This window comes from Phragmites australis, chromosome 19 (assembly GCF_958298935.1).
Source record: "Phragmites australis chromosome 19, lpPhrAust1.1, whole genome shotgun sequence".
Lineage (NCBI taxonomy): Eukaryota > Viridiplantae > Streptophyta > Magnoliopsida > Poales > Poaceae > Phragmites > Phragmites australis.
Genome location: NC_084939.1, coordinates 24,377,224 through 24,390,517, shown reverse-complemented (window position 1 = coordinate 24,390,517; position 13,294 = coordinate 24,377,224). Strand labels below are relative to the sequence as shown.

The window sequence follows — 13,294 nt, the reverse complement described above, 5'->3', positions numbered from 1 at the left end:
GGTTTGCTTATTTATGCATGATCCTCGAGAGCCCCACTATGCACTTGTCAAGCGCATTCTTCGCTATCTTAAGGGCACCCTTGATCATGGACTCCAGCTGCATTGCACTTCTCCTGTTGATCTTGTTGCTTACAGTGATGCTGACTGGGCTGGCTGTCCAGATACGAGACGCTCCACTTCTGGATATGGTGTGTTCCTTGGTGATAATCTGGTCTCTTGGTCTTCTAAACGGCAGCAAACTGTTTCTCGCTCGAGTGCTGAGGCGGAATATCGGGCTGTTGCCAATGCTGTGGCTGAGACTTGTTGGCTGCGCCAGTTGTTGCATGAACTTCATCATCCGGTTGCTCGTGCTACTATAGTATATTGTGACAATATTAGTGCTGTCTATCTGTCCACCAATCCAATTCAGCATCAGCGCACGAAGCACATTGAGATTGATCTTCACTTTGTTCGAGATAAGGTGGCTGCCGGTGCTGTTCGCGTTCTTCACGTACCTACCACCTCTCAGTATGCTGACATTTTCACCAAAGGATTGCCTTCTTCAGTTTTTGGTGAATTTCGATCCAGTCTTAACGTCCGCTCCACTGCCGCTACGACTGAAGGGGGGTGTTAGACTTATATTAGGCATTAGCTATGCATGGCCGCACATATGGTGCATGGCCATGCCGCACGTATCGTGCATGAGCCGATCTCCAGCGCTTGTATCACGCACGTATGGCTGGCTCTCCCTAAATTCTCTCCCGGTCTGTTGTTTCTATAAACCGGAGATAGAGATATGGTAGTAGAGCGCCTATATATGTAACCCCATCTGGTTAATCAACATTATTGCGTGATTATTCCGCTTTCACACATCACCGTTGTCTCAGTGGCCTGGTCTAAACAAATCAATATACAGGGCTCAATCGGCAATAGATATCAATCTGCACTCAATAGTGCCATTTGCCTATTTGTAATGCAAAGTATATAGGATAAGCTGATTTGATGTATCCATGTAGTTTAATAGTATTCAATGTTACCGGGACTTGAACATGGGTGTCGGTATCGGATTCAGATTCAGATTCGGGTGTCTGTCGGTAAGCTTAGAAAGCAGGATTCGAATTCAGATTCGTCTAATATAAATGCACTTCATTATTAAAATAATAAAAATAGGTAAGATTATAAGAGAAAAAGGAAAATCTAGAGTGCAGCTCGGCTCAACTCTCTTCTCCTCTCGGACCTCTCCCTCTCTCTTTGGACCAGCCGAGACAAGGGCCTGTCGGCCCAACTCCTTTTCCTTTCCCTTCTCTTCTTTGGCCCGCTCTCCTCTCACTTGTCTATCTCCCGACCTCACGGTCTCTCTCGCTCGTGCTCACATCAGGAGCAGTGCTACCAAGACACAACCCCAACGTGTCGGATGTATGTCGCACCGTGTTGAATGCGAGTCAACGCACGGATACACGTCTGACACCATAAAAAAGTTTCAAACACGTATGTCCCGGTAACACAGGTAGTATTTCTACACATTAGAGACATCTAACATTTTTTCTTTCTTTCTTTTATCCATGATGGCTCTGTTTTGTAACTCGAATCCTACCTGATTTAGGCCCTATTTGTTTTAGCTAGAAATTGTGAATTGTGATTCACAGTCTGCAAGCTGAAATAAATATACCCTCATCACAATCTAGTGTGTAACAGTCCAACCCCTAGATTGTAACAATTCAGCAATTCGGGTTACAACAGCTTCTGCATATTGTATAATCCAACTTCTTATAATCTAAAATATACGAGCTATTTTTCATAATCTCCAGCTCAAATAAATATATCCTTAGAAAGCTTTCACTCGAGAATCTACCTAAGGAGCAGGATCCACATGCAGCGCTTCGCTCACTTTGTAGAGTAGTTAATGACTTTAGATTTGTTTCTTCCATCATAGCTGGAGTCTGCATTCAACGAACAGGGATAATCCATGAACGATGATGTTGCAAAAATAGTAGTGTTTCTTGCAAGAGCTTGGACATTTGGAGCCAACATTGCATGCCTATACGATGATGTCACATCCAGTTTTAAAAGAACAAACTAGATGCATTCTAAATGTATGTTAGAATTAAATTTTCATATATGCGGTGATGGCATAAGTGAAATTATTACGGTGTCATTACATAACAATAAGGTTCAATACAAAGGACCCGTAGGTCTTTAAGAAATACACTAAGATAAACCAATGGTAGCGGGTCTTCCATCAATCCACAAGCGTTATTTGGGAGAGCGCCAGCTTACAACATCGTATCCAGGTTGAAGTCTTCCTGCTCTTAGAACTCAGCTCCATCGTTCGGGAGATCCTCAAAGTCTTTACCCACTGAGTAGTAACAAGTGGTTGGGAGAAAGCAAGCGTGAGTACATAGAGTACTCAGCAAGTGTGGTAAGGTATGACATAAGGACTCAAGACAAGAAAGACTTGACTCAGGTTTACTGCATCTATGTCATTCTAATCTATGACTCAAAAAGACATAGCAGTTCTATTTACTATGTGTGATGACACCAACATTAAGAAAAGCAGCTCATCAGATTCCATCCGACTACGAACTCACCAGATATGTCATATCTAGCTACCAACTCATCGGGTTACCGCCACCCGATTACCAAAACTAACCATCCAAGATCCCCTCTAATCATGAAGAAGTCCAATCCCGCTCTTGATTGTGAGCACGACTGATATATCAATTTTACACACTACAGAGGTTGCACACTTTACCACGAGTCATGATTCTTGTGTTGCTTCACACTTCTGAGGTGTAGAGTCAGGTTCTCACTACAAGGTCTTTACAAAACGCTTTCTAAATCTATGTATACCCACTAAGGTTTCACCGCTAACAAGAATTTCATCCACTATAGATGCTCCTTCTTGTGCCACCCAACAGCCAACTGGTGCGTACAAACTAAGTAGGACATCTAATTAATTGTTCAGGTCGTACCCATATAAGCCTCGTGGTCACACTGTTGTGCTGGGTTACATGTCCATGAACCGGTTCTGAGGATCTAAAGCAGGTACTCGCACATCACCCTATACGCACACAACAGACATACCAACTAAACCAACTTGTCTAGATCCAAATAATCCATGTTTCTACAAAAGGTTACCTAAACCGGTTCATATTGCATAGACCATTTAAAAGATTAATATTTAAACCACTCGACTCGATAGCATGACTAAGCATTTCTACCCTTAACACCAAAACTACAATACAAGCGACAAAGATAATCATGGAAGAATCTAGTAAACTCTAGCAATAAGATTCATATTGACAAGCATGCAACTAAAAGTAAAAGATACACTTTCCTACAATAGGGTCAATGTGATCAAGGACACTTGCCTTCAACAGCAGATTTCTCAAACTCTTCAAAAGTTTGGTCTTGCAGGTTCAAGAACTACTCGTCTCCTATTGCATTCGCAAACACCAAAAATAAGCAATTACAAACATCTAATAACAGTAGACCAAACAATAGCAAACCACTATAAAAAGTCTACTAACATAAAGTACTCGTTATTAAGATCGCGTGAGCGCAAAAATCATCTAAAATGGAGCTATAACGGAAAAGTTATAAGGGTTTTAAGCTACAAGGGACTTTCTATAAAAGAACAAGGGTTTTTGGTAAAAACAGAAAGTTTCAGGGACTTTTGTAAAAGTTCAGGGACCTATATGTAAATCTATAAAAGTTTAGGGGCTAAATTGTAAAATAACAGTATTGATAGAGCCCTTTTGTGAAAACAGAAAAGTCTAGGGGTTAAATTGTAAAAATACCTAATTTCAGAGAATAATATGATTTATTTTTATACTGAAAATCCTAATTATTGCGTAATACTGACGTCATCGCTTATTGGGACTGCTGACCGGGCTCGCGGTGCTGACATGGCGTCTACGTGGCTGTTGACTAGGAGTCTAGGACTATGGACCGACGTAGTGGACTTGGTCCACTGGTCCATGGTGGACCGATTAAACAAACGAAAGGGTAAGCGATCTCGGCCTTAGGTTTTAGATCAAACGGCTCAGGGAGATGGGGGGATCAATGACTGATTGCGACTGAAGTATGGCGCTACCGCACTACAGTGCACTAGGACCTATAGTGGGTGTCGAAAAAGGAAGGGAGGTGCACGGGGATCTCAATGAGGACTTTGCGCTCATCGAGGAGGGCTCGAAGGCGTCTGGCGATGGCGAGACGATGATGGCAAGGTCGGAGTTCTACAAGGGCTCAGCTACGACGATGGAGAAACGGAGCCGAGGGTAGGGAAACCTCGCTAGGGGTCCTGCGAAGCCGAAGAGAGGGTCATCGGACCTCATGGCACAATAGGGAAAGCCAGCGACGATGAAGAGGTGGTGAGACTCACCGAAGCTCTACGTGGGCTATCCTACGGCGACGGAGCGGTGTCGAGGAGTGACAGAGAAGGTTCCTCGTGCTCCTATGAAACCGGTGGCAGCCTCAGACGCACCAGGGAGGGCTCAGCTGTGGCGATCTTTGAGCGGCTGAGCTTTGGGGGCAACAATGGTGGCTCGACGGCAGCGAGCTCGGGCGGCAGATTGAGGGGGAAAAGATAGGGCAACGGGGTTGGGTGGCTTTATAGGCACGAGGGAGGGCGGCGGTTGCGGGTTCGGAGAAGGAGATGGAGAAGGAAAAGGCTTGGAACACAAAGATAAGTGTGAGGACCCGTCCAAACAGTATTCAAATTAATCATCAAGCGGATCACATAATCCAACCTCGACGATTAACCCGAATACCATTCCGGCAGTCATGACACGTGTTTTGTGCCCAAGGATCGGAACACATGCCTCCAACATAGTGCATCACAACATAGCTTAATAAAGAGCAAGTAATAAACATTTATATTACAAATATTAAGCATGTGACAAGTTATCACAATTTACAACAAAAGAGAGCTAGGAGGAGACTAAACCTGCTCAACTCCTAACCAGCAAAAGAACTAAGCAGCGGAAGACTAAAAGCTATACAACAAAAGGATATGGAGCCACATGCCCTTAGGCTCCATACCAGAACACTGAGTTCAGAGTAGAGTGTGCTACTCCTGCCCGCCACCCTGATCGGCAGGCACAAAATAGCCAAACACTGCCCCCTCCTCGCCGACCTGTGAACCTGCATTAACTTAAGGGCAGCACTCTGAGTACGAAGGTACTCACAAGTCTTACACAATATGGATATATAATATCCCGACTCCAAGGATTATGCATTAAGCTGTTAGCAAGAGTAGGCCACAGGATTAAGTCAAACATATGCGGTAAGCAACCTAGACCTATGTGTGAGCAACTAACTTAACCAACATATATGAAATTACCCTGCAATAACAACTGAACATAATGCACCTGAAATAAACGTAAACATAGTTGTAAGAACCATAACCACCTCGAACCGACATACCAACCATCTCGTACCACATCCCACATATCCAAATCACATATCCGAACCATATAACCGAACCAACCACGAGAACTCTAAAATCGGGTGCAAATGAAACAATAGCATGCTCATGACCAAGAGCGCGGCAATTCGAACTGTTTATACACCCTGTAGGGGATACTCCTGGACCCACACGACTCGGGAACCATACGGCTTGTGTCACCCGCTAAAGTGCACACAAGGGGGTACCCGTGTCAATCTTTCCCAACCAGCCCCAACCGTGTGCGGCATGCATCGCTCGGCGGTACTAGAACTACTCCCGGAGCAAACTAGTACCACTTACAAGCCCGCCCGCTCACACCGTCGATGTTTAGACCCCACAAAGCCACAGCTGCGAAGGTATTCGGCTCGCCTTACCATTAGATCGGCATGTGGTGAGTAAGGTAAGTGCTAAAACCAACTACCCCAACGATCGGCCTTAAACGATGCAAGCGGCCTACGGTGTCCGAATTCCCTTCCCGAACTACCCCGGACTTTCCTTGAGGGCAGATGACACCCCTAACACCGCCCACATCTCGTCTCATACTCACCACTCGACCAACCAGCATCATCGACCCAACACTGTAACCATTGTGAAAGTAATTAACCTATAGCTCGCGAACGATGGGATGTTCCACCGCCCGACTTCTACCGAGAACCTATGCATTGCTAAGCATCTCGCGTCACTTTTAAGTTAGACCTTAGCATTATTAAACCCAGGCTACAAGGATATGGATCAACAATACATCAAGGTAGAGACAATGCAATTCAACATAGGATCTACCCATCAAAATCCAACATTGACTTCCTATACATGCAAACCTATACATAAGCATAATTTATCAATATTTAGACTCCATTCAATATGACAAAGGTGCAATATGATAGATGCTTGCCTTGTTGTTCAGGTGGCTGCCCAAAATTTCCTTCGCTCTCCTGGAACACCGGCTCGATGTTCTCTAAAAAGAATAACGCGTGCAATGCCATGAGTATAGATGAAATGCAACAATGCATGCCATAGGATGTGCAAAACATGTTAAAAGTGCAAACATGCGAGCTAGAACAAAATTGGGACTCAAACTAATTTGAAAAGTCGCTGAAAGTCCGGAACCTCCGGACATATGCGGACTATCCGCAAAATTCTGCGGAACATCCGGACATTTGCGCAGCTCAGGAAAACTCCGGACTATCCGGAGAATTCTCCAGATACTCCGGACATGTGCGGACCCTCCGGACTTTGTTCGGACACTTCGGACATTGACAGGAAATGTGTTTTCATCGATTCTTTGACCGATTTAATTTGAACACTAGACACACTTTATCTAAACATGGGCATACACTATATAAGGGGTTTAGATTTAATTAATTATGAAATGTTAAAGATTGAAACCATTTCAATGACTTATTGAACCTCAGCGCATATTTCGTTAACCAACGGAATTCAAACACTCATCTCATGACTCTTAGTATTTTTAATGTGTAGAGCATGTTAATACAAGGCTAACAAAAGTGGTTTCATAATTTTAGGATATGGCAACAACTAACTGTGACCTAAACAAGCCGTACACATTTAATTAACTCACTAATTCTCAAAAATATTTTCTGAAGTTCCAACATTTTTAACACGTAGTTCACACTCATACGAAGCTAACGCAACTGGTCTCACGTCGTTTGGAGTTCGGATGAATTAATTATGCATTTTACAAGCCTCAACACACCTGATGAATAATAAGTGCGGATCCTCCGCACTTTTGCGGACTATCCGTACTTTTCTGCGGAGGTTCCGAACTGCGAAACCTTCGGACAATTTTTCGGATGTTCCGGACTTTCCAGAACTGCTCCTATTTGAGGGAAAACTTTGCCAAATTGATTTGCGTTCTTTTCCACTCCAAAGAGGATATGTTTGGGAGAGTTTAGATAGTCTAGAACTCAACTAACCACCTAGCAACTCAATTCCTAAATCAAATCTCATCTAAATCCTCATTTTGGTCCAAAACCTCAAAAACTCATAAACTTTGCTAAAACTCGAAATCGATCAACCAAATCATGAATTCTTGCCACGGGGAGCCTAAGAGACTTACTCAAGATGCTTATGAAGCTGGGTGACCATCGAAAAGTGGAGGAAATGCTCGGGAAACGAAGAATCCCGGTGTTCTTCTCGTTTTAACCCTAAACATCAAAACGAGCCAAGAACGACTCAAATCCTCCGAGAATTTGAAAATGAATTGGATGGATGAGTAGCTTATGAGCTCTAGAATGCAATGGTACCACATACTTACCTCCAATCTTTCTCTAGAGCTCGGATTTTGGAAGAAATAGAAAGATGGAGTGAGAGAGGAGTGGGAGCTCTTGCTCTCCTTGCTTAGGCCGGTTGGAGCACGGGAGTGAGGGTGGGAGCAGTTGGGAGAGAGAGAGGGGGGGTAGGTGAGCTGCCTCTTTGGGGTGGTTGGAAGGTGGGGTCACATGTGGGGTCCACATGTAAGTGAAATGTCTCTATTTTCGCTGCGAATTCGATTCTTTTCCCTCGTGTATTTCTTTCTCTCATCCAAATGATTTCATATGAATGCATTAACATTCTGAATTATAATTACATAAAGATTAAACATAATGCTTCAAAAATATGATTATGATTAATCGTATGATTAAGAATTTGGATCGTGATAATAAGCGAGTGTGTAGACTAAATGTATAAATGGAAATGGCTGATTTATGAGCATCTGAGGATGCGTGGTAACAGCCGTAGAAAGAGTTGCAGGTAGTTGTGATAATAGTTTTTTTAGCTATTGTATTGTTTAAGCTAATGTAAACCTCTGAATTTCCGTCATTCAAAAACAAGGGCGTACGTAGCAATTGTAGATTCTGGCCTATTTTACATTGTTACATTTTTTGAATTTTGGGAGCTCTTCGGTTGGCATTCTGAAGCTTTGTTTGGTCATATCTTGGCGAGCATACGTCGCCGCGGGCTGTCGGAGAGGAGCAAACAGGCGGCGAGGTCCGGGTTTGGAGCAGAAGCTAGTGCCGAGGCGTGTAAGGACCTGAAGTCATTGTGACCAGAAGAGAATGTAACAGAGGAGCTTTTTTTATTTTTATATTTTTTAATTTAAAAAATTAAATAAATAGCTCTCGGATGAAAAATATTTATAGAAATAGACGCTTACCGTCCTCTCAAAGGGCTTGAGAGGACGGTAAGGATACCACGGTGGCAAGCACATGCACCCAATTGAGAGGGCGGGCAGGTATTGTTCACGCGATAAACAATACTCAGCGCTCAATTTTCTGTTCTCATCTTCTATGTTTAAAATAGTGATCTTCTGTTACTTCAAAAATCTTAAATTTTTTGTACATGTTCCATAATCCATGTGCAACCCGATTTAATTGGATTCACTTAAAAATCATGTGTATAATTTAAATTAAAATTCTCTAAAAAAGGTACTTTTATAACTTCTAGAAATTGTTAGGGCATCAAATAAATTCTCAAAAATCTAAAAAAATTCACTAATATTCTTCTTATATGATGGACTAATTTCTAAAATTATTTTCGGTCCTAGGTTATATGGTGAAAAAGTGAGTTCCTTTGTAATGCTCTATTTATATGTATTTTTATAATTTCATGTGATATTCTTCTTTTAACTCTATTTGAATTCAAACATATAAAAACCTAGTGCTGAAAATAACTTTAGAAATTAGTCCATCATATAAAAAGAATATTAGTAAATTTTTCTAGATTTTTTGGAATTTATTTGATGCCCTAACAATTTCTAGAAATTATAAAAGTATCTTTTTTAGAGAATTTTAGTTTAAATTATACACATGATTTTTAAGTGAATCCAATTAAAACGGGTTGCACATGGATTATGAAACATGTACAAAAATGTTTAAGATTTTTGAAGCAATAGAAGACCACTATTTTAAATAAAGAAGATAAGAACAGAAAATTGAGCGCTGAGTAGTGTCCGCCCTCTGGTTGCAAGGGCTAATCGTCCTCTGAGAGGGCGGTAAGGCATGTGCTTGTTATCGTGATATCCTTATCGCCCTTTCAAAGGGTTGCAGTCTTTGAGAGGACGATAGACGTCTATTTCTGTAATTTTTTTTATCTGGGAGCTATTTATTTAATTTTTTAAGTTAAAAAATGTAAAAAGAAAACTCTGTAATAGAGCTCCTCCTCGAGCTTCTAGTAGAGAAGAGAATGGCTGCACCTCCCCATATTTTTTGGGACAAATAGAAGTTTGATACGGCCCAAGATAAGGCCATAGACTGTAGTTAGATTTTTTTAAAACATCAATACAACTCATAAATACATACCGATAATATTATACATATGTATTTACAAAACATCTATTAAAGTTAGAGATACAGAATTTAAAAATGGATAAAATCATCTCACTGTTGACGTCGTCTGCTACTAAAACACACAAGAAGTAAATATAAAATTTAATCATCAGCTAACCTTCTAGACATGTACGCTAACCATCCAAGCCGAGATTTGGTTCTGGAATGCGTTTGCATGTAACACTAACAAACATACGCCTCGTACAGTCGTTCTATCTGGGCCCCCTGGCAAATCCTTCGCGGGAAACTTAACGCAAACCACACAACCTTCTCTCCGCTCCCCTCCGCACAACACACATGCTCCTCCTCACCCTCGCCCCGCCGCCGTCGCCGGCCGCCGCTGGCCGGCGAAGACTCGGACGCAGCGTCCGATGCTCGGGCGTGCACGAGCTGGAGAGGTCCCCGAGCCCCCACCCGGGCGCGTCGCTCCCGCCGCTGCGGGAGGCGAAGCGGGTGGTGCTGGTGCGGCATGGCCAGAGCACGTGGAACGCGGAGGGCCGCATCCAGGGGAGCTCCAACACCTCCGTGCTCACGCCCAAGGGCGAGTCCCAGGCCGAGACCTCCCGCCAAATGCTCCTCTCCGACTCCTTCGACGCCTGCTTCACCAGCCCGCTCGCGCGCTCCCACCGCACCGCCGAGATCATCTGGGAAGGACGCGACGAGGACCTCACCCCGGACTCCGACCTCCGCGAGATCGATCTCTACTCTTTCCAGGTCTCGGAATTCAATCTGCATATTGGGTAGTCTGCGACTCTATGTAATGCTTGCAGCGTGTGTTTGGGGGAACGCCTGCACAGTTTCGTCAATGGCTTGTTGATTCCTTGATGGATGCTTGGAAGATGCTTGTGAAAATGCCTTAGCGTAATAATATGGTGATTCTGATTTTCAGGGACTGCTGAAGCATGAAGGGAAGGAGAGGTATGGTGTTCAATACCTGCAGTGGCAGAAGAATGCGGCCAACTTCAGCATTGACGGGCACTACCCAGTGCGGGAGCTGTGGGACCGCGCCCAGAACTGCTGGGAGAGGATTTTGGCGCATGAGGGCAAGTCGGTGCTTGTAGTTGCACATAATGCAGTGAACCAGGCGCTTGTTGCCACATCATTGGGTGGGTGCTGCTACATTTTGATGTGGATTTCGTAATCCCAAGGGTGCTCAAAATTGATGTGTGGTTTCCCGATGTTTATGTTTAGGACTTGGTGCGGAGTACTTTCGGATTCTGCTCCAGAGCAATTGTGGTGCTAGTGTTCTGGATTTCACGCCACAGACTGGAGGAGGTCCTCCAGGTGTATGCCTCAACCGCTTAAATCAGGTGCGAGTAACTTTGTATGGATCATTGGCTATGTGCTTTTCATGCATGTGATATTCTTGTAAAGTGAACCTTGAAATTATGAAATACATACCTGTTTCTGTTAGTGCACGGTATTGCTACTTCATATCAATTTTAAGATCAAAGAATAACCCAGACAAGACAGACATGAAAGAATCAAAGAAATGAAACATGGATTTAATCTTCCTTTCATACTTGTATTTGTTAGACACCGTATTCTCCTGTTGCTGGAAGTCCTGGAGGAAGAAAGACGAGCAAGAGGATCATTCTGGCCTGTCAAGGAGCTACACAGAATAGTCCTGAGGTATAGGTTTCCTTGTATGTGCATGTGTGTGTGCCAACGAATTTGCTCATGTCCTATGGATAAAAAAAACATTAGCTATTCTTTTGGGATCTGATTTTGCAATTCCTGAAATTACCTCTAAAAAACTGTCTAAACCTATTCAACTTAATGCAACCAATGGCATGAAAAGCCGAAAATAAAATGTGCTACACCACTAAAAATGTGAATTTTAGATAATGACTAGATACATTTGCTCTTGTTTTATGGATCGAAATAAACCAACTATGTAGTTTGATTTTCCGAAGAATTCAGGTATACAGAGGACCATGCAACAGACAATTTGTAGGCTTCAAGGTTTCCATTTTTGTAATTAATTTTCATTGCTGAGTTCCAGATTAGTTTAGCTGGAATGGGATATGCACCGCTGAACATGCTTGGCATAATACAGGTATGCCACTTTGTTTCCTACATCGCCATTTTTTTCCAATAAAAAAACCCTCAGCTCATTTCTTGACAAATACTTTCAGTCCCAGAAGATTGCAGAACTACTTCTAGATTTGAAGGTGAACAGTATTCTCTGTAGCCCGCAAGTTGCAGCTGTTGATACTGCAACCGCTATATGTGAGGTAACTATAATATGAACTAAACATGAAGTTTAGTTAATTTTTGTTCCCTTTAATTTCTGCCTAATTTTTTACCTGCTCTATCTGCAGGTCCAAGAGGCTGCAGATTGCTTAGGTGCTGACTGTGTGCCTCGTTATGTGGAAAGGAAGAGCTTGCTAGAACTGGAAATTGACGATGCCTTCCAAACGAAGCAAAAGGTTACATCATCCGCAATTTCTATGATTTCTGCTAAGCGTGTCACTAGCTTTACTAGCATATGGATGATTCGAAACTCTTTTCATATGTCTTAAAATTTGCATTTAACATGTCGATGTGCTCTCCTGTGCATACTGAGCTTGTTGCATGGAAACATTTTAATAACGTTTTGTGCATTTGAGTAATCATAATTCTTTGCTTTCTTTCTGCAGAGCTTTGGGGAAATCGTTCAATCCGGTTGCCGCGACAGCATGGAATACAAAACACTAGAGCGACTGTGGGCTCAGTCCAAGGATGCATGGCAAGCCTTGCTAAATGAATTGCCAGATGATAGTACATCGGATCGAGTTCTTGTGGCTGTAGGCCATCCTGCCATTCACCTAGCTCTAATCTGCCAATGTCTCAATTTACCAATGGAGTACATGTCATCTTTTCATCTAGACGATGGCAGCATCAGTGTGATCGATTTCCCGGATGGACCAAAAGGAAGAGGCGTTGTCAGATGCACAAATTACACAGCCCATCTAGGAAGATGGTCAATACCCATTACACGACCAACAGAAAATGATGAAGAATTCTAACTTCCTTGAAGGTAACCTCTTACGTGTTATTGTATAGCATCCTTCAGGAAACACATTCTTGTAAATAACTTCAGTGATGTAAATGATTTCATGAAAGAGGCTTATCTTCAATCTCACAGGATGCGAGAGTCGCTAAACACTCCTTTTTCAGCTTGGCTGGCCTCTTTCTTCTATGTTTGTTTCCTTTTCCTTCCCTGCCCTCTCCTTTGGTGCTTCTTTGTACAGTGCTCCTCTTTTTATTTTATTAATATATTTACCACAGTTGGGGTTTCCGCTGCTATTTCCCCTTAAAAAATATCTATGTATATGAAAGCCTATTTTCTCATATCATGTTAATGCCCAGTTGACTAGCATTTAGTGTTCTACCGTGTTCTATTGTGAACCTGTGCACTTCTGTAGTAAGCAAGAACCCTGCACTCTGCAGCGATGCAGATGCATGACAGTCATGCACCATACAATCTGAACTCTGAAGCTTGCAACACCTTTCTCCCAGTTGACTAGCAACTGGATGAATCTGTTCGGATGATGTC

General features: G+C 42.8%; 1 protein-coding gene across 1 annotated transcript; it reads left to right on the top strand.

The window, feature by feature from the left end:
- The first annotated feature begins 9,998 nt into the window (after positions 1 to 9,998).
- LOC133900487 (2-carboxy-D-arabinitol-1-phosphatase-like) lies at positions 9,999 to 12,914 on the top strand. Its single transcript, XM_062341647.1, has 8 exons — positions 9,999 to 10,467; positions 10,643 to 10,859; positions 10,945 to 11,063; positions 11,290 to 11,385; positions 11,759 to 11,812; positions 11,892 to 11,990; positions 12,078 to 12,185; positions 12,396 to 12,914. Exons 1-8 carry the CDS (start codon positions 10,051 to 10,053, stop codon positions 12,762 to 12,764), a joined length of 1,479 nt encoding a protein of 492 aa, XP_062197631.1. The 5' UTR covers positions 9,999 to 10,050; the 3' UTR covers positions 12,765 to 12,914.
- Positions 12,915 to 13,294: the final 380 nt, after the last annotated feature.